We start from the raw sequence: 26478 nt of genomic DNA on the forward strand, positions 1-26478 counted from the left end.
CTGGAGTTTGCTATGGTGCCATTCGTCAAAAACCTTTTCTCAGCAGCATGCCAGTGGAGAATGAAAAAGACAGATGAGGTGGCCAGTATTGAGGTAAGGAATGTGGTCATCCTGGTGCCCAACATGATGTGAGCAGTGAGCTCCTAATGCCATGGGTGCCACCATCACAGAAAGCCAGACAGCTGAGGCAATGTCATTCACATCATCAGACAAGGAGCTCACAGCCTCCCATGATCAAGACTTTGCAAGCCAAAGTCTACCTGCAGCCTCCTAGAGCATGCATTGTCCAGCAGGAAACTTGAAGTGGGAAATAGGCTAAGGGAAGCTTCAGGAAGAAAAGCAACTACTTGAAGGAGCTCAGAAGACAAAGACATAGTGACTGGGACTTTTAAAAGTTACTAGAGGAAAATGACATAAGTGACCGAGACATTTAAAAGTTTCTAGGGCAGCTCTAGAAAACTACTGTATGCTAAGCTTTTGATGATCTAATCCCTCAACACTCTGGATCTGTGGCAGTTAAGGTGTTTCAAGGACTAGATTTTGCTTAAAGCCTCTTCTTTGAACTTCAGCACTGACAAAATTTATTACTGTAAATTACAGAACCATAAACAATAGCTTATCAAATATCTAAGACAGATTACTCCATGGGTCTGTGATAGCATCACAGAAGATACTGGTACATTTAATTGCAAGTTTATGTGTAATTAATTCCTTTTCCAGTTACATGAAGACTGACCTTTAGTGGGGAGTTACAGAGCCACATTCTTACCTTGTGTCATGAAACATTAGGAAAAAAATAATAGCTTTCTTTTCTAGACCTCCAGCCACAAATACCACATCTGCAACACAGCTGTGAAGGTCCAGTACCCAAGTTCTGTTATTAGGCTTGTTGTCTAGTTTTGTGTTCATTTTAGTCACAATGGAAAGTCTCAGAGTATTCAAAAATAAGCTCATCAGAAGGTGAATTCATAAGGATATTTGGTTACTTAAAGCCCCTTAAATAATTTAAACTCCATGGCAGCTTTATACGTCTGTGTCTCACTCAGCCTCACCTAGGCCTTGCCCAAAGCCAAGACTGTTTAACAAGAGTACAGTGTCATCAGCATGACCATGACTGAAAACAAGTACCTCAGTCAGTAAACGATCCATGTTCCAAGACTATGGAACATAAGGGTTGTTGAGCTGCTAACTTGTTTATTTTTGTTCACTTATGCTAGAAAACCAAATGACCAAATATCTGTGAATGCAAAGATCTGGGGAGTTGTAGAGTGAGAAATGTGCCACACACAGTCCTGAGGCAGAGTGATGCCCAGACTCACAGGGGGTATTCTCACTGGCTCTCAAAGGATGCACACAGCTCAGAAACAAATCTTACAAGTTCAGCTTACTGCTCTAAAAGCCTTCTAGAAATACAGTGGGCAGCAGGAGAATACAGATTATTCCACAAAGCATCCAGAGCCCTTGGCTCTGTACTATCTCTCTCTTCATGCTCCTTTATGGTAGACATTGAATTAGCTATTGACCAAAAAGTGCAGAAGGAAAGGGGATAGAGTTCTTTTGTCTGTGTGTGTGTGCGTGTGTGTGTGTGTGTGTGTGTGTGTGTAAGTAGCTCCTAAAGGTCATTCTTGGGAAATGAGTTGGAAAACAGGAAGTTTTAAGAAGGGCCTTTTTGTACCCAGCACAGTACTTACCTTCTACCACCACTTTGCACACACATTCAGCTTTCCCTGCTGGGTTCTCTGCTATGCACTTGTACTCGCCCCCATCTTCAGGCACAGCCTTTTCAATGGTCAGTGAGCAGAGTGTCCCTGTACAAAGGAGGGAGAGATCAAATGCATGTTAGGCTGCAGCTCACAAAAACCTTAGTGCTAGTAAGGGGCAGAAGGCATCAAATGACCCAGTCCTTTACTACAGGTGACCTTCTCTGCTAGAAAAAGCTGCCCTTAAAAATTCAACCTTGTTGAAGTCTTATTAATGCTAAATAAATAAAAAATTGAATCTTACTGTTCTTCCCTAGGATACTCCAAGTTGTCCCCACAGCCCTGAACTGGTTGCTAAAGGTAGAGAAGACCCAGAGCAGCAACTCTGCTGCTCTTCTTTGTCTTACAGCAGAGATCAGAAGTTCTCACTCAGGTGACTTTTTTCCAGAAGTGCTCATAGTGTAGGACTGTAAATAAGAGGGTTACTGTCCAATGCCCGTTATTGAAGTTTTGATTCAGCCTTGTCTCTAGCACTCCCCTGAGCAGTCACATGTGTGAGAGCAGGACTTCAGCTGAGTGCCTAAGTTTCAAAATGGTACTGAAAGACATTTTCTTTTTGCTTGAATTGCCTAATGAATAACTGTCTGTAAAATACCCATTAGAAAGTCCAATATATTAGTGGCAATCAAATTTATCACTGCAAAAAATCCATTTATTTTCAAACAAAACCACAAAATTTGACTTAATTGGGTTTGCAGAAACAGGATGCGGCATAAGCTCGTTATTTACCAAGGGAAGCTTGGTATGGCCCAAGGGAAATATATTTCCTCTTAAAAATTAAAACTCTGTGAACCAAAAGAGAAGTTGTTCCCAGTAGATGTGGGATGAGGAAGAAGAACCTTGTCCCTTACTTTCACTTGCATTGCTTGGAACAATTAAGTACTTTCCTCCCCAGGGTGAATCCCAATTAAAACGCTCCACACTCTCCCCTTCCAAATATCCTTCATTAAATGAAGGTGAAGCGTGAGCTTGCTTTCCCCTTCATTGGAAATCTGGATCTGTCCCCTAAACACGGCCTGAGGCATTGTGCACTTCTGCCCATTGCTGTTGGCCTGTCCCGAGCACCCCCACGCTCCATTTACCTCAGCTGCAGGTTCCCCCTTCCTCCATTTGCCTTTCTCACAGTCATTCCTAATTAAAGACCTGAAGTGATGGATTTTTTCAGATATTTATCCTGTTTCCTGAGATGTAAGGAAATTTCCCAGCACCTTCTCTCTACCGTAACTGGAAGCCTCCCAGAATGCTCAACCCCAGGCTTCCCATCAAATGTATCCCCTGTGATGTGGGAGATGGCACAGGCACAGGTGATACTGGCCCATGAAAAGAATTCTTGAAAAGAATTCCCCTCCATCTGAAGAACTTTGGGAGTTTACCGGTTTTCTTTGGAGATGAACTCTGTTTGGACATGGAAATTATGCTCTTGGCACTCAGATTTTTCTCTCATTTTAAACCTGGATGTCATTATTCAAGAAAATAAATCTTATAAAAAACATTCAAAAGGTTTCTAACAAATTTGGTTTGCCAGAAACACACATCCATTAGAAGAAAATTACTTTTCCCCTCTTTATCATCCTCAACAAAATCAAGCAGCTCTAAATAATGACTATTTTCCCCTGAGAAATGATGTGAAAACTGCCTCAGAAGAGGAGCACTGACCCCTCACTCACATGGGCTGTGCTCAGCCAACCACAGGGTGAAAAGAAAATCCACGAGCCGTCCCTGAGGCAACGCTTTTCCATGAGTCAGGCTGAAGCCAAAAATGTCACGAGCTACAGTTCCATTCCAAATGGAGGAGAGACAGTAGAAAAGTATTCTTGCAGGCATCTAGCAAATATAAATTCACATGTCTCTGCTGTTTAAAGAGACACTTGGAGAGCAAGCCAAAGATAACTTCCAGTCTAAGAATTCATATGAATCTATGTAACATGATTAAGAAAGACTGCACATTGAAATCTAAAGATGCCATTGAAAAAAACCATAAACCATGGAACAAAGACATATATATATGAAGGAGACCTCTGGCCACCTTACTGCAGGAGAGGAGCCTGACCTATAAGAATAACTGAATCATTAAGGAACTGGAACAATGCAGAATTTACTTCTGCTTCTGCAGTTTTCTACCTGCTCAAAAGCCCTTCCTTAGCTCATTGAAGACTAACGTGACACAGGGTCACTCCTCAACACTCATTTATTGAAGTTATTTTGTGAGAAAGAGGGTGAAGGAAATCTATTTTTTTCAAGGGCCATGTCCTTTTTTCTCCTAACTCCCATTTCCCAGAAGAAATAATCTGTGTCCTATTTTCTTCCACTTCCTCTTTCTCCCCAGGAACTCCACAGAACAGCACATGTAAAATACATGGGGATTGCTGGGCTTCTTGCTACCACCAGATACAATGGTAGTAGCCCTCACTGGAGGAGTGAAGGGAAAATGAGACAATTTGGGTCACTCTCCTTTATATAGCCACTAGTATTCATGAAACTGTGGACTACTAGAACTAGGTATGAAATTGGCCAATGGATCAGAAAGATTTGGCCAGGTTGGATCGGGATTGTAATGGGAGGCTGTGGTTGTGGCTGTCGAAACCTCATTTTCATGGAAAAACCACCGAAACTCAGGCAAAAGTTGATGAGATTTCATAAGGACAGGAAACTTCCCAACCAGGCCTATGCTCTGTGAGTTAGAGCTACAGTCAATTCCCGGGGCTAGAAGGCCAAATGTCTTTCAATGAAGTATTTGGTATTTCCTCTGGAAACCCCATCAGACCTGAAACAACCTTATCTTCTCAGAACTCTAGAATGCCCAGACTGATTACTCCAGTTGGGTATTCTGAAATCCTGGCACTTCACAAATCCCAGTCAACGAAAAAATATGTGCTACTTTGTCCCCCCAACCCTCTATTTTTTTTAGGAACCAGGCCATGGATGATCCTTAAAAATTGTCACAAAGTGCAGGATTGGAATAAACCTGAACACTGGAATCTACCACCTAGACATAGGGACTGGTGCAACTCTAGGAAAGACCTTAACAACCATAGAAGCTGGTGGTTTACTGCAGACACTGGTTTAGGTACACAAAGCTTTTCCCTTGAATTTTGAGCTATTAAAGGATTCTCTGACTTGCTCAAAAATAGTGCAAGACAGTTTAAAATATCTCTAGGCTTCTGCATTCTTTCCATGAAACTCCACAGAAAGACAACCTCAGAAATAAAACAAATACACAAACCAACAAAAACCAGCTCCTTAGTCTCATTCCCCACACTGGAATCTAGCCAGCCAGCCTCCTAATATCTACCCATGATGTAGACTTAAGTTTATGGCTTTCTCGTTTGTATCCCATGGTATAAGAAAGTACTGTGGAGTATTTTGGCAATATTAATAAACACTGGTCTGTCAGAAATCGTTCCTAGGAAATGTAATAATTTTTTAAGGAACTCATTAGGTTAGAGTGCTAATTTTCTAATAAATCTCCAGTTGTCTGGGCAAGTTCAAATAGGTGCTAGTGTCACAGTCATGTGTAGAAATGAGAAGTGGATTGACCAGGAAAATATTGACTTACAGTTACAATGATAACAGAAGAAACAGTGAAAAACCTGCATGAATTTAAGAGAAGAAAAAATGTCAAATGTAATTATTGATAATTGACAGAGTTTTAAGGAAAACAATGCAAGAAACCTACTTCCATGATTCACAACATTAGACATTTAATCATCAAACGTATCTGTGCAAAGGTATTTTTCTTAACCTTTACTGAAATATCTGTGATATATAACATTATTCTGCTTGTAATTAATGCTACATTACCATTTTAATGACATTGATTTAGGAGGAGTTAGAGCTGCCAAAATAAAAATCTCCTGAAGAAGCTGATAATAGGAAACCATCACTCAGTCTGTTTCTAGTGGATTTCCTCTGTGATCAGACTACGACCCAAGTTATTAAATATTTTAATCTATGATGTGGAAGTACTCATAAATTTAACTTTTATAAATTTACAGATGCTAGAAAGAATCTTGGAAAGGGAAGGGATAACAGGGTAGTCCTACTAAACAATCTCATTTACTTACTAAGCTGAGTCCCATTCACTCATATAAAATGGGGCTTGAGACAGTGAAAAGACAAGCACCAATGGCAGCAAGGGATGCTGTGTATTCAGAAGGTTTAAAGGTTTAATAGAGAAATGACAAACAGGAGTTCCAACTTTGTGAGGTAGAAAGAGGAACAACAACCTCCACTAAGGGGAGCAACAGGAAGGTGATCTCACTGATGCTTATACCCACATGTGATTCTGCTTCCTCTTTTCTAAATAGTATAATAAACCAACAGACAGCAACTGGAGAGGAGGCATTGGAAAGAAAACCAAACCAAAACAACCCCAAGCCTCCAAGGGCTGCATGAGGTGCATCATGGAGAGAAAGTTTGTGAGAGCTTGACTTCCTAGGTCAAGCCGGAGGTCAAGTTTCAATAAAAAGGAGAAAGCTATCTTGGTTAGAGAGTCAAAGTATTTCTATCAAGTTAGAAATAAGGCATTGTTTTATTTCTTGATTTAATAACAAAACTCTTACTAGAACAGTTAGACTTTGCAATAAATTGCCAATGGTTATAGGAAATGGCTCTCATTTGCTGTGTTTAAATCCACACTACATGCATTTTCTGGAAAAGGATAGATTCAGACATAAATGACAGTGCAGAGAGAAATGTGGCTGGTGACAAACATGGTATTGTGTCAGAACTGATGCTCAGATGATCTCTCTAAGATTAAACTTTCTGAAAAAGCTTTTGCAAGGTGAAAAATGCATCCACTTTCAGCAGTACATAGTCATGCTAATTATACACCAAATTCTTGCTCAAATTTAATTAAAAAGAAAACAAAAAAGTCACAGCAGATCCTAGCTAGACTGGCAGACACAGATTTGCATGACTGATAGGAAGATTTAGGAGTTAAGTCACAAGAAAGTTGTTAAGGCATTATTGCTAATAAGATTACCAAGTCTTTACATGGCCAAGAAACTCGGGGAGAAAAAAATGCTGGATTAGACAAAGGAATAAACTCAGGGCATTTTCTAAGCCACACCATCACTGCTACCTGAGTCTATATTAGACAATTCCTCTTCTATCTATATAGTCACAGAGTACTAAATCTATAAAAAAAAAAAAGCCAAGCAAACTGACTTAAAAAATGTCAAATGTGTGAGTTTAGACTTGCATTCACTTCTACACCTCAGCTGGCCAGTTTACTAAGGATGCTGTGTAAAATCCTTTCACTGCCATTTTATAGATCAACTTTTGGAACCATGCAAGAACTTTCTCTGTGGATTTTCTGTCCAAAAGTGAGACACACAGCACAGGGCACTGCTTGGCCAGTGCTATACAAATGTAAATCGAGATGGGTCCTGCTCTAAAGGGTTCACCCTGTGAGGTAAACTGTTCTACTCAGTCCTTACGTGTCTAACTTCACTGCAATGTCTGCTAGAGCCTTCTTAAAAACTCTTTTCCAAACAAAAGGCCCCCCATAACTTCAAGCAAAGAAGCCTCTCATTAAATTGCCTCTTAACCATGCATCATCTACCCCATACCGTATGAACATATAATGCTCTGATTTATGAGTACCCTCTTTTTATTGTTAGTAACCATTTATTTTCACCTTTAATGGGCAAAACCCACATAAAGAGCTATCTTGGGAATGTAGATGACTGCACTCTGACAAGTTTTAAAGAAGAAAAATATAAAATCAAGCCATTAACAAAACTGTACCATGTCAGAAAAATCATGCAAGGGCTCACTTCATCATAAATCATGCCAATCAACCAACATAGTACTATCTGGGGAACTGTAAAAAGGAATGGAAGAACAAGTGTACTGATGTTCATTATCTCAAAGGGAAAATAGTTGAAATGTAAAATGGAAGGAACATGACATGATATAATCTATTGTGATTGTGACATTCAGGATAAAACTGCCCATATTCTGACTTCTAACTACATTTAACCCTGGAATAATGGAATACACTGCAAGCCCTAGATTAACTACCAGAAATCAGCACAAATGCTGCATAAAATATGCCTGAGGATGAAGGTCATTTTTGGATGGGTTTAGCTCTTCTTTTAGCAAAGGCCTTACCAGTCAGAGATTATGTTGATTCTGGGGTTTGTACACAGGCTTCTCCAAAGGCAGAGAATCAGGGATAACACTCTCCCTTCTCCTGCACTCCAGTGGCTAAACTGCCTTGAGTGGGCAATTTAGTGTCAGTCAGGCTCTGCAAGCACAGAGGAGACCTGTGAACAACGTTGTTTCCAACTGGTAAAGGGCCTCACTATCAACCAGGACTAATATGCCAAGCAAAGTTATTTTCAGTGATTGACTACATATAGTTTATACCTAGGTTGCCCATCCTGTGAACTTGTAACACTCAAGTATACTTCTAAGTTTGTCCTTCCTGGCCAAATACGTCACTGTTTAATCACATGTTCCTGAAACTGAATTTTATGTATTTATCTTCACAATATATTTGGCACCAGGAGATGGACAAACTTTTTTTTTTTAATTTTCTTATTTTCTCTCTTTTGGCAATGACAGAGAGGAATAATTCAATTTCCAAAACACAAATGCATAGTATTCTGGGGGTTTATGCATTATTTACACTGACCAGTTTGTGGGACAGTATTCCTTACTAAGATGGGCTAGTAGTATGGCTAAGAAGCAGATGGACATCCGTTACTCTAGATAGGGAATTTTCCAGTATCCAACTCATTAAGAGTAAGTTACACTCATTAAGTGCAAGTTATTGTGAAATACCTCTGGTGAAACTGAAAAAAACCCCCGTGGTCACCACCAAACATCACAACAGCAAAAAAGGAGTTGGTGAAATGCCTAAGAACAGACCTAGTCTATCCTTTTCCATAGTGGACTTTGTTGCTGAACACAAGGAAGAGCAAGGTCATACCAAAGAAATAAAAAATGGTTTTGCAAGATCTAAACCCGCAAAGGTGGGCTAGGTCTGTTTGCACTGAATTCCTTTTCTTCCCCACAGACTCAACCTTCTTTCAGGTAAGGATGACTCTAGGGTATTACCTCCTGGGCCTATTAAATGCTGCTCCAAGCTTTGACAAAAGCGCTGCTGCTGAAGTAGAGCTGTGGGTGTGACAGTGTTGCATTTTCAGTATTTGTGGCAAAGGATGGAAACTGGGATTTGCCTTTGACCTGCTGTATACTGCTTCCAGTGTAAATGTTCCTCTCTGTGTTTAAAGCTGCTCCAGACATTATCTATGACACTAATCCAGTAGTTTCCCTCTTGAACAGTATTTCCTGATGCTGAATGAATTTGATATTTCTCAGTTCTAGTCTGTTATTCCAGTTATTCCTTCTCCTCTCTTGGTTCCCTCAAGTATGTATGTGTTCCTAATTAGAGAAAAAGAGAAAACTGAATCTCTACAAAATCTGGAACTTACTTAAAGTATCATGCATACCTAGTTAATTACTTAACAGTTGGCATGAAAGAACCTTAGAGTGACAGAGCAGCAACATATTCTTCTCCAAGAGCCAAAGCTAGCAGGTACTGTCAGGAAAAGACCAAAATTGACCATGATGCAATGCACACTTTCAGTGTACCAGAGGGTATGCAATAAGATTCAAAAAAATAGTTCTAATCCTCATTCCTTGTCTTTCCATTAAAGGACAAAACTTACAGCCATGTGTAATATTTCTTTCCAAGTTCCTCTGCAAATACATGCAGAAGAAAGCCTGACTTTGAGGTGCTGATAACACTGACTACTGAGCATGATTCAAGGGTAACAGTGCAGGTATAAGTGGAACATAAGGACAGTGTCTTCACACCCTGCAAGAAGCTCTCCTGGAACAGTAGATTCTTTATGCAGGACTGACCTTTGATCCTGATCTCAATGGAAAGCACTGTTAATGTGTGACACCCTGGAGTGTTGTGACCAGGACTGTCACCCAGCCCAGACAAACTGGATGGGAGAAGCCTCGTGCCCTGCTCAGACAGGTGGCAGAGCATTTCTGGACATCAGGATCACTTCACTGTAAAGAGCTACTCTTGTTTTGCAGCTCCACAGTGTCATTTTATAGAGTGAATAAGAGTTGGGGGATTATAATAGCTAATTACTCAGATTATTTCAGTGAAGAAAACAGCTTTCTGCAGCACCATAACACTAAAGCTCAGGACTTTAGGAGGCTCCACCATAGCTCAGAATCTTTGGTACAGAGGTGCTGTCTATCTAATATATTTTGACAGCAGTCATGGAACTTTGGGATGCATAATTTCTTTTTCACTCTGAAATCTTTCTTTCAGCATAAGGCTAGCTAAAATGACTGATTCTGTCAGTCCTTTTCATAAGAATGGCATTTCCACCAGACAATGTTTTCTCATGTACATGACACTTTTCCTTAGTCTATACAGTCCCCTTGGGTGAAAATCAACATGTACCCACAAAAAAAAACCAAACCAAAAAACATTATGTGATTTCAGACAAAGGCCAGACAAATGCACCTGCTATCATTTGCTTTTCTCCATCTTCTTACTTTGGTATCTCCTCAATGCGCTACTCAACTACCCCAAGCCTCTCTGAATAAAATGCTATTTCTGACTGTGTCCACTTCAGGAAAATGCTTGTGTTACTCTGCTTGGAACACTGCACAAGAATCCACTGGTTGTGCTGAATTGTTCTGCATATTAACTTGATACTCATTTGCTAACACCAAAAACAGTCTGGATTAAACAAAGGAAGATGCAAAAGTGAGAGTGCAGACCCCTGTGTCAAGATATAATTCTCACTGTGAACATGAACTTTTTTGCTACAATGTGCCAGAGGGTACCATTCTCCAGATAATTCCCTTAGTGTTTTATGGAACACATGTGAAGTAAAGAAGGTGGGTTTTTTTGTGCTATCAATTGTGTTTCCTTCTTATTTTTGCCCCAAGGAAAATATATTTTGTCTAGATACAACATTAACTTTCATGCAAAAAACAATTTAGCAGGTTTGATCAACCAAAATATGAAATATAAAGGAATCACGCAGTTTGAAAACAATAAGTATTCCCTCTAGGGACTTCTACAAAATTTTATGCAGTCTTGAAGTTAGTTAAAAGCCACCAAGCCAGTGGAGTTCAAATATTTCAGTGCTCGTAATGGAAACAGAAGCACCTGTGGTGGGGCATTAAACACACTGGAAAACTGTTCTCAACTCTCATCTTAACTTGAAGTTGTCTGTGACACAACCCCTCTTTGTTTCTGTGTTTCTTATTGCAATAAAAAGCCTGAAATATTAAACATACAGAAGAATTCAATTAGAATTTGTAAACCAGCAATAATATAATGTTTTCAAGGTTCTAAATCCTTAAATTCAATTTAAATAAGTATCATGTACCAGCTCCTTAAACAGCATTAGCAATGTAAACAGCATTTAAAAATGCAAGAAGTTCAACTTTATAAAATTTACATCTGCAGCCTGTTAAAGGGGAATCTGCAAGAAATGTCAAACAATACTGTTCCTTGTGTACTCCACTGAAATAACAAGAAAGCTGCATCTGGAAACAGTTACTGGCACGGGACTTAAATAAATATTGCATTACCTTTAATGAACTAAATATTATTAATCAAGAGCCAGATATAACAGTGTGCCATCCAGCTGGCTTGTAATGCAATTAATTTACCTTCTTGGGAGATGACAATAGACTTTGATGATTTGATGGCTTTGCTGTCCAGAGTCCAGGTGACAGCTGCAGGGGGATCCGAGGAAATCCGACACTGTAAGACCAATTTTCCCCCATCAGCTACTTGAGCATCCTGAAGCTTCTCTGTAAAGGAGGGTGCTGTTCCTTTGCTTGCTGGTGGTTTGCTTGCTGGTGCTTTGTTTTCAGCTTTTTTCCCAATTATTCCGCCATCCACCACTGCACACCCATGTTCACAGTTTCTGTCATTCTTCTCCTCTTTTTTCACTGCTGGTTTGGCAACAGGAGCTTGAGAATTGGGGGTTGCCTTCTGGGCTTCAGAGTTGGCACGAGCATTTGGTGCAGGGGTGCCAGCGCTGCCATTCTCCGCAGGTGGCTTTTTCTTGGAGCCCAGCACAGACCTGAAATCTGTAACTGCAGGTTTAGGAGGTGGCACCTTCTCTGGCAATGGGGTTTTTGGGGTGCCCTTCTTGGCCAGTACAGAGCGGAAGTCCACCTGCTGGGGAGCATGGACTTTCCTCTCCTCCTCTGACAAGGTCTTGGGTTTGACCTGCCGCTGCAGGTTTGCTCGGAAGTCCATTTGCTCGGCTGGGATTTCTTTCAGTTCCTCCTCAGAAAAACTTTTGGTGCTGACTTTCTTGCCTAAAATATCACGGAAATCAAGTTGTTCAGCTTCCTGCTGCCTCAGGCTCTCCTCTGTGTGCTCCCGAGTTTCCACTCGCCTCTTCAGCACGCCTCGGACGTCTTCCTGCTCTTCCTCAGCTACTCTGGTTACACTGCTGTTCTTTTTGAAGCCACTTGTTCTACCAAATGTTAGTTTACCATGATCTCCACCATCTCTTTGCTCTCCAGAGCTGGCTGATTCCCTCCCACTATGATCCGAAAAAGAAAAGAAAGAGAGAGCCAGGAAAGGGGCTGGTTTAAAAATGTCAGCGAACAATCTCAGAGCAGGAACAAAATGTGTTTATAGAAGGGGAGGTTGATTAGAGGAGCATACTCCATTAGTTTATTGCATCAATGATGACTTCAGGAGCCATATAAGGGCACAAACAAAAAAGATCTTCTCTACTCTGGCTTGGTACAATGTGCTTAGCTTGTATGATGAAAACAATTTGTTAGGTCACATTTGGGGATTAGGTTGAACAGCAGCCAGCCTGGGTCTGTAAGGGCAGGGAATTAACGGAGCAAAAAATAGAACCCACCCATGCAAGTCCCTGGGAAAAATACTCACTCTCTGAGCATTTCTGCTGTGGAAGCTGAACTCTCCCGCAGCATCAGAGACACCTGGCAGCTGCATTCTCCAACTTGGTTCCTGAAATATGTAAGTGAAACAGAACAGGGCTTTTTTCCTTTGTAGCTTTCCTCAGTTAAGTGATTGTGTATTGCACTAAAGCAGCTCAAACCCAGTGTGGCATTACCCTTTTCTATGCCCAGAATTGTGGGAATTGACTGGGTGGATTTGGTCCCCTTCTATTTGGAGACAAGCTATCTCAGTTTTACTGATCTGTTGCTATCTGTACTCGGAACAACATACTCCCTGAACAAAAATCAAAGCAATTTACTGAGCAAAGCATCTGCAAACAAACAAGCTAAAGGAAAATAAATAAAAAAGCTGGAAAATCAAGGCAGAGGAAAGGGCTATTTTGCAAAACTGAAAATCTTTCCAACTCTGCCTACTGTTTATTTATTCAAATCCAAGCTCTTAAGTTTTCTAATGTTAAGATATTAAAAACAGGGTCTCATTTCCTTCCCTCCCCTCTGGCCCAACCAATCAGCAAAACCCATCTACATGGATTGCTCCAGCCTGTACATGTTTATATTAAAAAAACATAAAAGTGTCACCATATATGGTGCTGAGTACTTATTCTTCCTTTTGCAGAGGAATACCACAGATGCCTTCTGGAAAGGGCTCCCATTAAAGAATTCATTTAAAGTGCTCCCCGCTCCCCTGCAGCTCCCTCCCTCCCACAGATATATATCATTCTTCCAGCCCCAAACAGCTCTTCTCTGCTTAACACAGGGATGCCAAAAGGAAACTTTAACTCCCCCAGGGCAGAAGTTGTGTAAGGATTGCCACCACTCCCCTGACTGCTATTAAAAAACCAGACTTGAATTGATTAAGGACTAGAGATATCTTTGATCACTGAAAACACTTCTGTCCTTCCCAGTTTAGGTATAAGTTTCTAGAATGTCATGGATTATTTATCTTTTTTGAATAATAATAATTTTTGCTGCTGAAAGCATTTCCTGGACATGAGCAAAACACGTGTTGGAGGGGAGGAAGGCAAGAGAGGCAGGTTTTCCCAGCTGTGTTCTGCTTTGAACTTGCTAGATAAGAGCACCTTCAAGTCCACTTAGCCCTGAAGTTTAAAACATGGACTCAGGACTGTTCCTTGCCATAAATATACTGTCTGGTCTGGTTTTTAAATAGAGCATGGAAATACTTTCCTAGATATGGTACTGTTTGGGTGAAAAAAACTCTCTAACTTCACCCATTAATATCTTGCTGTGAAGGCAAGATGATTAACATAGATCACAGAATCACATATTAAGCACAAAGTTTTGTCTTTATAAGAGCAGTTAGTGCCATCAGCTTCTCAGATGGACTTCCCTTGATTTCTATTCATTCAGAAAAAGAAACAGTGGATCAGCCTAATATGAAAACTACAAAGAAATTGGTTTGGATCAAAGTATCTAGATTGCAAAGTAGAGGCCCCGCTGATAGAAACATACCTTATTTCACTTTAAGACCACTAACAATAAGTAATCAGAGAAATGTTTTTAACACTTTTACATCCAGTAAATCAGAATATGTGCACTACAAACTGCTATTGAAGGCAATCCATGAGGAAGCACTGAAAACCACAACCCTTGTTTCTTTTGATACAAAGAACTAGATGACATCTGAGTACCAAACAGAAACCGTCCAAAGGGCAGGAGAGGATCCAAGTCAATGTAGGGAGTATTTAACTCAGCCCTGCACTGGAGACCTGCCATTCTTACTTACTCTTACATGTGGCCTCCATTTGGAAGCAAGAAAAATAGAAAGCAGGCAATACAAACGGAAAGATAAATAAAAAGAATAGCACATCACCTCCTCCCAACATATTGATTGGCATAAAATTATGGCAGGGTAGCAACATTGCTGAAAATCTGTTGTTTTCATATAATGCGTTTCAACCTGGCCACTTTTACCACAGTTGGAACTCATGAGGTTTTTTTTCTGTTTCTCCAAAGATTTTAAGGAAAGCAGACACACTCTGGAACTGCTCAATCACAGGTGCTGCAGGGCTTTAACAGGCTGTTGGTTTAACTGAAGAGCCCTCCCGTTCAGGACTTTAAACCAATCCAAAGCTGACAAAGGGCAAGCCAAGCATGCTGAAATATAGACAACTTGCAGAGTACATTAAACGTTGAGGAACCCCTGCTCAGCTTCTGTCATGACTGTTTGGCAAAAATATTTGTCCACAAGAATTGTGTCACCAGTAGGAGAGGTAGAAGCAACAGGGACAGCACTGTCCCAGGAGAGGAATTCAGGGATACTGAATGTGGTCCTGACCACTGTGAAGAATAGTAGCATTTCTACAGGAACCATTTCTGCAAGGCAACTTTCCCTCTGCAAATTCTCTGCATATGCAAAGAGGCAAATACGGCAGGCAAAGTAAATCCTTCTAAAGTAAGCTATTTTTCACAGGGTTTGGAAAATAAAGGAGGGGGTAAGAAAGTAGGAGAGCATTTTGTACTTTCTATTTTTAAAGCCTTGGGAAGCACTTACAAATTGTGGCAACAGTGGGACAAACAAGTACCTAGATGGAAAAATGATTCACAAGGTAATTTTTTGATTTTAATTATGATTTCTGATTCAAGTGAATGGCTGAAAACCAGACTACTGGATACAAACCTTGGAGTCTGTGTCTGTTTATAAGTGTAGACTTCCCAGGATAAGGCCTGCTCCCAGTAAAATCAAAATCATGATTTCAGAAGCAGGGAGAACATACTTTTGCCTTCTGAATCCAGTGGCAGAGTCTAAAAAGATGAAGTTAAAAACACCAACCCACCTTGGAGATCATAGGACGGAAAAAGAGAAACAAGCCAAGAAAAATTAAGAAAGATTGAGTGATTTAGACACCAACTTCAATCACGAATAATTCTGGAACCTTGATAAATATTTTTTACATTTATGTCATTTCAGAATCTAGGCAAGAAAAAGATGCATAGGGGCAGCTAGAAAAAAGAAAGCCTTGCAGTACATAGGGACATCTTCAAGTCTTCCATGTCTCTGCTGTTTGGAATCTTGGCAATAACAATATTACTTGTGCAGCTTGAGGTTCTATGTGTTGGCATTTTATCAACAAAACCCTAGACACAGACAGATCCTGTGGCTCAGTTATTGTTGAATAATGATAGACATGCATAAAACCTACGCTTAGTAGCTTTGCGGTGAAGAAGTGCCTGGAAGTGTTGACTTTTGCAGGACTATGCTGTAGAATGCTCATGCACAGGACTTATCTTTAAAACGTCAAGGAATATTAATGAAAAAGCCCACCAAAAACAAATAAAACCCCAGCTGCAAAGCCTGAGGCAATTTTAAAAATAGCTCTGTGTCCTATTGTGGGATCAGTTTTCCTTGGAATGGCTTTTATGTTCAAAATATCTTGAAATACTAGTTTCTTGGCAGAATCTACTCAAATATTTTCACTGAACCTTAGATGAGACTTATTGTCTGCATGTCCCTAGGAAGCACTCCCTGGAGAAGCAGGAAAAAAAGCAGTTGTAATTATACTGGGGGGACATACTGAAATTTCCTACCAGCCTACCAAGTGTGAAATAAATATTGCAGACTAAATTACATTTTTTCAAGAATGGACTGAAAGGGGCAAAGAAGTTGATCCCTTGTTATAGCTGGTGCTTCAGTGCAGGTAACTGCAAATTTTCAGAAGTAGGTTTTGCAACTTTTCTGTGAGTTAAATGGAGAGATAGTCCAGACTCCACGAAGCTTTAGCCCCAAAGAAAGCAACTAATCTACTGGATCACAACTCTAGCTGGTGCAAAGCAGAAGATCACAACTCTAGCTGGTACAAAGCAGAACAGCTCTACCTGCTTCAAAGAGGATGCACTGATTAACCTCAATTGAAGGTTTTTGCCAAAAGATTTTTATACCTGAAAGAACAATAATTTCATTTGCATTTTACAGCACAAAATGGGAGAATGGAACAAGAAAGAGTAATGGTTTTCTTCTCTAAAAATAGACAATGTATTGATAGGAGAAAACAAGGTTTGCAAACTGAATGATATGGAAAGACAGAGCTATATTTACTGTTTAGCCTAATGAAATGTAATCTCAGGAGTAGTTTTTATATAACCTGAATTGCAGAGTATTTGAGGTACCACTGATTTATAAAATAAATGCTTTCCCATGATTTTAAACAGATTATCAAAATATCTAAATCAATATTAACCAACACTAACCAAACTTGTATGGAAGATGGCGTTAGGGAGAAATAAACCACTTAATGTCCGAGAAGCCAAAGGTTAACAAAGTAGATGATTTGTTTAAGGAATTGCAGGATGATTTCTGAGGTCTCTCATGTTCACAGCTTTGTTATAAAGGTTTTGCTCAACAAACACAGTCTCTGTCCAGTTCTCGCAGGTTTTTTTGTTTACCTCTTCATTTATGATGTACACACTGAGTGAAAGAACATGGAAAAGTCATATTGGGATAACAGGATATCAGTGACTGCATCACTTGGAAGGATGCAAAGGACAGGAGGGGAAATAATATCTTTGTTTTTTATGAGTAAGGAAAGGGATTTTTATTTTCCATTTTATGTATTTTTCAGGCTGTAACATGTCCAAATTTCAACAGATGAACTGCACAAGTGGGTAAATTTCTTCTTTTAATATTTAGGCAACCCTATTCCTCTGAGCCTGAGACATAACAGGCTCAATGGAACATTATTAGGACAATTAAAATGAAAAATGCGATTTTAGAGGAATCATAGTAGGTTTAAAAAAAGGACCAGGAGGGACTACATTGACAACTCTGCTGAAAACCAGACTTAGCAGTCTGCTAAATACTAAAAGGCAAAGCAAAGATGTATTCTACATAATGCTGAGGAATGGTAAGGCAGAAGGCCAATGAGCAATCATGGATGGATCACACCAGGATCACGCTGGGCTCCATGGACTTGTCAGCTCCCTCTGACTCGAGGAGAAAGAACCAGCAAGAGTCAAACAGATCTTTTGTTAAACCCACATTTTTAAGATCAGAGCTTTCATTGGTGAGCAGCCAACACAAAAGGAGAATTGTGGAGGTATTAGGATAGAATTCAGAGCTTAAGAATAATGGAGAAGAAAATTGGAAAATAATTAACACTAGTAGGAAGCCATGCCCAGACTAAATTAAGAGAGTTGAAGGAGTCACTCCCTAAGAGCAGCTATTCAACCTGTTTCTAAAATTAATATGTGAAAAGAAGCTCCCCATTTTATTTGAAATGAAAACTATTATGTTTAAAAATAGCCTACTGTCAACTCAGTGGACTCTTTAGTGAATTGACTTATGTTTTCTCAGTTATTCCATGTTTTTTAATGGACTTTGTAGGAGTTTTTGACAGAAAGACACAAAATGCAGCTCTCTTCCTCTCAGTTACTGTTAAAACTGTTTCTGAATATATAAACAATTCTCAGTCCAGTATTCATGACAAATATAGCCAGTTCAACACCTATTTAGAGCTGAAGATTACTGCAACTCTATTGCAAACTTGAAGTTACATAGCTGGCTTTTGGCTCCTTGGATATGTCTGAGTCTGTTACCCCTCTGTTACTCATAGGACACAATAGTACCCGTGCCTAAAGACATATGACTTTCTGTTCCCTAAACATTAACTGGAATTTTACAAATGACAGCAGGGAAAAATGAGGTATCAGCATTCCCTTTGCACTAATTGCTGCACAGCATTACTCGTTATGGATTAGAAAAAGCCAACATGAATGCACTGATCTTTGTAGGATCTCCAGTTATTTCTCCAGTGAAAGAATTAGGGAATAGCTGCAACTAGCATGTAATCTGCTGTGTTGTTTTCTAGCTTCAACTTTACTTTTTCCTCCTTCCCCCCCCGCAAAAGTTCCCCTCATCTATTAAATGAATGAAATAATTTAATTTCTAGTTGTAAATTCTGCAGTTGTGATAATGTCAGAGTTTCACTTTGAAAAAAGGGCTCCAGTGATGCATTTGGCCTGAGCAATCACCAGCTACACCTGATCAATACGGTCAACTTCCAACATCAGCCCTAACAAAACCTTCCACAGAGCTCTCTTGGCTCTCCTTTGTCCTCTTTCATTCTTCCACCCATGAAGTTTTGCTGAAATGTCCCATTCTCTTTTCAGTTCAAGTGAAACCACCAGCATATCGTAAGAGAAGATGCCCATGCCCAGGACACACACGCTGAAGTGTGGAAATGTACCAGCAGAAGGTAGCAATCGCCACAGTTTCTGCTCTCTCCTGTCGAGGTTGGTGACCTGAATGAAATTGAATTGGCATTTCTAATCCTGCCAGAGGTAATGAGTGTTAGAAACACCCCTGATCACCAAAGGAAAATAAATGCAAGGATTTCTGTAGACACGACCTGCTCAAATGAGCATTATGAATGCCCCAGATGACCTGGGCCAATTGCAAAAAAGCCAGTTCTGAAATGAGCCACTTCACAACTTATTGCAGACTACAAAGGGCGTAAATATACTGAAGAGCTGATTTGCAAGAAGATCATGGTACATGTGGCTCTACCTACATAAATATTATTAATGAGGCTTGAAATTAAATGTAGAAAAACTTCATTATAAGAAATACTTTTATTCAACAGCTATAATTTTTAAAACACCCTTTTCTGGTGAAAAGTGAGCGCCCCATTTGACTTTAAATACTAAAATATACCAAAGGTGCTTAATTTCAAAGATATATCGGCAAAAGGAGACTGCAAACTTGCATGTAAGATTCAGACATTTCAAATATGGCCAGGAAACACTTTTTCCCCTTAAAGGTATGGATCTTGTGTAACAGCCCTCCCTAGACAGATTATTCCCACAGAAAGAGCATCCTTACAAATACCTAGACAGATGCCAAGCATGATAAACAATAGCTCCAGAACTCAGGACATTGATTGTGGTTTTCCTTGCTAGAAATTGCTTCTCATATTACTGCCACAACACTTTGTTTTTATAGGATCACAAAAAGAAAACATACAGTTTTGTCCTTTTTTCTTACTCTTCTTGTGTTTCCTCTCTTCTCTTGGAGTTTTATTTTTTCGTTTTTATCCCTCAGAAACATTCTTTTCCTTTTGTACCCTAATGTTTCACTTGAATAGGATGGAACTCCTGTCTTCAAATGGGAATTTTAACTTGAGGGTAAATACAAGTAATTGGTCAAAGGGAACAGCCTTCTTTTTCACAGCAAACATACCTGAGCTGAATTTCATATTGCCCTGAATGACGAGACTGCACATTCCTCAAGACCAGTGTGAAGATGTCTTCATTTTGCAGGATTTCATATGCTGTACCCGGCATTATTTCTTTCCCATCTTTAAACCAGTGAACAGTGGGGAAAGGATCTCCAGCAATGGCACAGGATATCAGGACATTTTGCCCAGGAACTGCTGTCACTGATCTTGGTTTGCTAATGAACCAGGGCTGAATACCATCCTGAGGTTCTGTAGTTTACAAACACAGTTTACATGTCAGAAGAAAAAGCCAAGCTTGAATGTCACCACCAAGCTAACTAATTTCAGGGAAAGCAATCATAGGCAAGGAAAGTTATTTTGAACATGCAGGGTATAAGTTTTTCATCTGAAAATAAGTCAGACTTTAATTTTGGAAGTAACTTGTGTTCGTACTGAAATTAATCATTTACTTGGCACTTTACTGGCTTAATCCAAGCTTATATTAAGAGCAAAACAAAGGGACTTTAAAGCTGCCCTAAAAGGAATCTTGGAGATTTGTCCTTAGAGAATAGGGGTAGGAATAGCTTTAAGGGCAAGTGTGTACAGTACTATGACTGCTGTGCAGTTGAGAGCTCATGCAATAAATCATCATTAACCATTGCATAAAATAGCATTTAATATAGAAGACTAACCCCAAGGCTGGATCTCAGGGGGGATTGGAGGAGAGAGGAAGGTCTGAATTCAGAGCAGACAGTGGCAACAGACTAAACAGCTCTCAAACACTGCAGATAAGATATTCTACATTAAAAATAATAGAAGTCTCACATTGATTTCCACTAATCCTCAGTAGTGTCTAGGAGGAAATGTCAATATTCAGTAAGAAAAGTAGCGTGTGCCCAGTCACAGGAACTTTGTTGGTACTTGAATGTTTGCTGTGGTATTAACATCATGTGAGGTGATTCAAAGCCAAATTTTTTGCAGCTAGTACTCAGATTGCAGAAATCATGTCGTCCTTACCTGCTACCACTACAAAGCTAACATTAGAGCCAGGATACCTAGTTCCTACAAAGCTTTTTAAAATACTAAGGACTTTAATTAGAAACAAAAACATATTAAAAGGTTTACTTTAATTCATATAGTTAAGTAAGCCTGATAGTCACAATCTGAAGCTGCATTTAGGAGAAGTTTTGCACTGTCCCTAGAAATAGGACTCAGGAATGCATTTTTGAAATAGTAACATAATGTTCCAGAGTGAAAAGATTTTTTTAAAGCTGCTTCTGCTCAGTATCCTTTTTAATTCAGATGCAGAGACTGAGAACTTAAACGTCCTTCACAACAAACCTTACAAACACTCATGTATTTTAAACAGACAATCCACCAGCACATTAGAATAATAATTTTCTTTCACCATTTTATAGGGTGAAGAGGAACTTTATACCTTGAACTGTCAATGTAGCCTGTGTTTGACTTTCTCCTACTTCATTCCAGGCTTCACAGGTGTATTTGCCTGTGTCTTCAGGAAACACCTCCTGGATGTACAGACTGTACTCATTGTCTTTCTTCTCAAAGTGGAAATCTTCTGTCTCCTGGATTTCTTTCCCATTATGCAGCCAGATAATTTCAGGAGATGGGTTAGCTAAAAAAAAAAAGCAAGCAACAAAAATCTGAGACACACACAAAACCCCACCATATGTCAATTACGGAAAGGAACAAGCTTGGTTTGTGGGGTTTTTTTTGCCACCTGATTCTGCAATTTCATCTTCAAAACATTCAGGAATTTCTATTATTAACTCTGTCAGTGCTGTGTAATGTGAAATAGCCTGTCTTATTATGATTAAAATACAAATGAATAAGGCAAGCATGTATACAACAGAGAGGGAGAATGAGTTCTAGACACCACAAAGATGGTTATTAAGAGTTTCTGATACCAAAGTTCATACCAGGACTGCTCTTTCTGCAGGACTAATCTTACCCCAGCTGACAGGAACTCAATCTTGTTTGGTTCACTACAAAAGCTCTTACAAGTCCAATTCACCAAGAGGACCCATATTAAAATTGTATCATTATATCATTCCAATTAAGAAACACTTCTACAGGTCTGAAGACGTTAACAATGGACAATGTCCAGCCACGCTGAAGATCAAATTAGACCAATCTAGCTTTTACAAAACTGGTTCCTAGAAATATTATTTCCAAATGCAAATACACCTGTTAAAAAATATGGAAAAAACCCACATACTTTGCAGAAGGATTTCTATTTTTTAAGTAATGCTGATCTATAGCTACACACCTGATACCTCCACAGTCATTATCACTTGACTTCCATCCATTACTTTGAGGTCAGTAAGGCCTTTAAGGAAGACGGGTGCAAAAGTCTTGTTTAACTTTGCAGCCTGTGCACTCTCTGCCTTCTTGCTGCTCTTCTTTTCTGTGAAATCAAAATAAGAACAAAAGGGGTCTCTTACTGGAATTTTCATCACAAACTTTAACAAACCTTAGGATCAATATGATTTTGAGACAGAGGTTTTGCTTCAGCTCTCAGAAGGCAAAAAAATCACCTAATGTAGCTATTTTGCTTTCACAGTATTCCAAGCACAAAGACAAGAAATAAGAAAGGAGCTGTTCTCCTTCCAACAAGCCCCTTAAATTATTGTTAGCAGAGAGTATCACTGAGAAATTACACTCATTTTCCCCCAAGTACACGTGCTCAGGTGAAAAAAATTGAAAAAGCAAACCTTACAACCAAAAAGCTTGTAACCAAAAATTCAATGTCTGTAATCACTGCTAAATTAATCTGAAAACCAACTACAGCACAGGATTTGTAACTCTGTAAGAAATTACAAACCATTTAGATTGTCTGGTGGTCAATATCCAATAGGTTTAAATTCACCACACTCCTCTCCTGTACTTTACTTCAGCAATTGATTGATGATAGGAAAGACTGAAACCTGAGGTTATCAATATATACCACAAAACAAACTGTCAGATTAGGGCTTTTAAAATTTTTCTTTTGAGGCTCTACAGTCAAATGCTGAGGGAATTTGGAATTAAATAATTCACTCAAGTCTATGTGTGATATGCTGTTTCCAGCAGCCCCTGGAGGCTGTGAAAGAAGACCATTTAACTGTGATCTATGTGGTACACCAGGCCAGGAAGTCCACTCCTGCTCTAAAAACTTGAGCAAAGACACTTCTGAAGCCCAAGCAGTGATCATGACCATATGTAAAAAGTCATAAACATTTATTGGTCCCTTGGATACACTTTTTGTTTGTTTTAGCTTTGTTCAGACCTCTTACATCTTGCCTTTAAAATTCCAACCCTACATCCTATTCACATGTGAAAATATTTTTATTTTGCTTATCCCTACCTTCAAAATTTTCAAATTAATATCAAGCACATCCAAAATAGTATTACAGCAACAGAAAGTGCCAGGCTGGAGCAAAATCACAATTCATAAAACTAGTGATTAAAAAAAAAAAAAAGACAGAAACTCACTGAGAATGCCACTGAACCTCCTGGAGGTAAAAAGTTAAGTTTTTACTGGGGTAATTTGAGCTCAACATAAATTTGGAAGCAGCCTGGAGGGGAAGTTTTTCCTCTTTAGCAAAGCTTTTTGTAGCTGAAATCTTGTCTCACTGGCTCATGCTGCAGGTCTTTGCTTGGCACTGAGCAGGGAGACATTGATGCAGGTGAGAATGGAAATATGGGACCTAATGAGACCCATTTGGACCAGTGTTATGGAAGCATGACTCTTTAGGGCCTGATTCACCATCAGATCACACTGATCAGTCTTAGGGCTTCCCAGAGCACCTGCTTGGAAGTGACTAATGCTGTACAGAAAATAGCCAAGAAGTTGGGTGAAACTCATCTACAGAAACAAACTCCTGTGGTTCACCATAGCCCTCTGCTTTGTAATGCTCAGTCAGAGAAACAGCTTCAAACAACTGCTGTACTAAGCAATATCAGCACGGGCTCCTTCACTGCTCTAATGTCTTGCAGGTAATTCCTTTATCCCTCAAAGTGAAACTTTGTCTCATGAAATTTGGGGAAAAAAATCCCCATAATGAAAGAAAGGAGAAAAAGAAAACAAAGAAAGGAAGAAAAGGAAAAAAACCCAATAAAATAGGAAGACAGGAAAGAGGCATAGAAAAAAAAAAGAACGAAAATAATGAATAGCTTTAAAAAGTTATTGTTATCCTTTTTTACTGAAATAACTGATAACACTGCAAATCTGGAAGACAGATATAAGAAGAGGAAAGCAGGGAAAGAAAAACAAAAGCAGAGGTGTGGCTCTAGACCAACAAAGAAACAAATCCCAGAGAAGTTCAAGCCATCAGAGAAGGACAGGTAACAAAAAGAAGACCTGAACCAACTCCCATGAAATTTAACAGTGACCAGGGATCAAGTTTGCTCTTAGTGGTTCTAGCAGCAATTCTCCCAAAGCTCTGGTACAAACAGCATTAAGTCTGAGCACTCCACACCCCTCACAACTGGCTCTTTGCTCTGTTGGACTCACATGCCTTCTACATGATGTTTAAATAAATGGATTTTTATAATCAAGGAAGACAATACGGTATACCAGCCTCAGCTTATTAAAAAGAAATGTGTGAGCAGCTACAAAAGAAGAAGAGCAGAATCATTTCCCATAAGGAATTTCTCAGCAAGGCTAACTCCTCCAAAACATGTGCTGCAGACATAAAAGATTCGTGTACTGGAATAAAACCACCTTCTTGCACAGAGCTGTGTAAACATTACATGGAAGCAAGCAAATAATTCACAGTAATCATATATATGACTCAGAAGCCAAAAAAATTTAGGCCTTAATTTTTAAAGTTAGCTCAGGCAGATGTATCCTATGGTAGTGAGGAGACCCACAGGTATGAACGACATCAAGATTTACTGGGGGTGCAGGCATCTACTCCAAAAATAGCAAACTGTAGGACTGAAAGGATGAAAACCAACTCACCATTGCTACTGATCAGCTCACTCTTTGTAAGGGAAGCTGTCAAACTGAAATGAAGGGAGCCAGAACCTGCCTCACCACTGCACAAATCTTAAAAAATAATAGTGCTTACACTAAATTTAAGCACCACATCAGTTTATGCTGACCTCCTGGATGAAGACCCTGTGCTTAAACAAAAATTTAGGATGGTAAGTATAAAAAAAATAGAAGTCTGTGGTATGTGAGTAGTTAAAAACTTTAAAGAATAGAGCTTGAGTAAAAGAAAAGTTACTGTTGAGACTAAAGAGCTTTTTCATTGGAGGGAATTAATGTAATCATGCAGAAGAACATGAAGATGGATCATTAAATCTGAAATACTGAAAACTCAAGGCTTAGTCCCAGGACAGAAGAGAAAAGCAGCTTTCTGAAAACATTCCTATCCTTGTGAACATTCCATATAAAAATGCAGATACACTTTGATTTAATCCTTGAAGTTCAGTCCTTTAGCCCCTGAAGTACTTGATCTCTCAATTGCTGATGTAAGGCAGGAGTAAAAACATCTCCCTGTGTATTGCTGGTGTTCTCTGGAGCACAGGGGAAGTGAAGACATTTCTTTACCAACAGATACAAAAATCTATTGTACATAAGAGCTCAACAATTAGAACCTATCATGGCTAAAGCAACCAGTATTCTTACATAAATGTGTGTCATCAAGGATACAGTAAATATATGGCTAATAAGTCTGACTTCATGGCAATTTGAACAGGCTTTCTACAAAACACAAGCTTTCCCCCCTACTCTAAAAATATCTATATTTAAAGGGGATTTCTCATCTTATGCTACCGTTGTTTAGAAGTGTATGTTAATCAGTAGCATTTTGTACCAACAATTCAATCAGAATATCACAAAAATAATCAAATATTTCTTGATGTAGCATCAATAATTAAAAAGGCTATAGTTCTAGCCCATAAATAATTTTCATTAAGAAACCATAAGGGCTCATTTAATGTAATTTTTCTTCCTTTACTTAAAATTTGATGTTATGGACTTCTACACTTAGAAAAAATTAAAATGATCCACTGACAACTTTTGTTTCTCACAGATGTTTTACACAGGAAAACACAGTCCATTTTAATTCTGTTATTTAGTCTAAAATAATTTCATTTTCTCAGAAGGGACTGGCACAATCATGCAGAGGCCAAATTACAAAGCCTGAATGTTAACTATTTTCAAATTCTTCCAAAGCTTGTAAATACTTTTAGTTGTTTATTTATGATAGCACTATGCAGTGACTCAGTGTTTGTCTGATAAATGCTTTAACATTTCACAATTTTAAGTTGAAATAGCAGTACTCTACATATAGTATACCTAAGGGCTTCAATTTTAGCCTTACAGGTCTGGTTTGGAAAAGCAGGAATAAAACTGATTTTGGAGTGAAAAGATGGAATGCTGATCATTCAAGATTAAGCAAATAACTCTTGTTCCTATTTATGTTGAAAAGATACTGTGTGATTTTACTTCCTTTTGAAAACACCTGGCTTTATTTTGACAGCAAAATATTTAAAGGAAAACTACACACAAAAACCAAGAAACTGTTTGCAAAAGGGTGGTTTCAAAAAGTTCAACAACCATAGAAGTTCACATTCCCTGGCCACATTAG

The 26478-nt window shown here is 39.1% G+C and overlaps 1 protein-coding gene across 3 annotated transcripts in view; it reads right to left on the reverse strand.

The window, feature by feature from the left end:
• The window catches only part of MYLK (myosin light chain kinase), a 196753-nt gene that overhangs the window by 60058 nt on the left and 110217 nt on the right, over positions 1-26478 (reverse strand). For all 3 annotated transcript variants that reach the window (XM_062498729.1, XM_062498730.1, XM_062498731.1), the window contains exons 12-17: positions 22167-22304; positions 21315-21512; positions 19900-20146; positions 12676-12756; positions 11427-12316; positions 1692-1808 (exon numbers count right to left, since the gene is read on the reverse strand). In XM_062498729.1, the coding sequence (XP_062354713.1) occupies positions 1692-1808; positions 11427-12316; positions 12676-12756; positions 19900-20146; positions 21315-21512; positions 22167-22304 (1671 nt within the window). The remainder of the gene's footprint in view (positions 1-1691; positions 1809-11426; positions 12317-12675; positions 12757-19899; positions 20147-21314; positions 21513-22166; positions 22305-26478) is intronic.

This window comes from Cinclus cinclus, chromosome 9, assembly GCF_963662255.1.
Source record: "Cinclus cinclus chromosome 9, bCinCin1.1, whole genome shotgun sequence".
In the NCBI taxonomy this organism is placed as follows: Eukaryota; Metazoa; Chordata; class Aves; order Passeriformes; family Cinclidae; genus Cinclus; species Cinclus cinclus.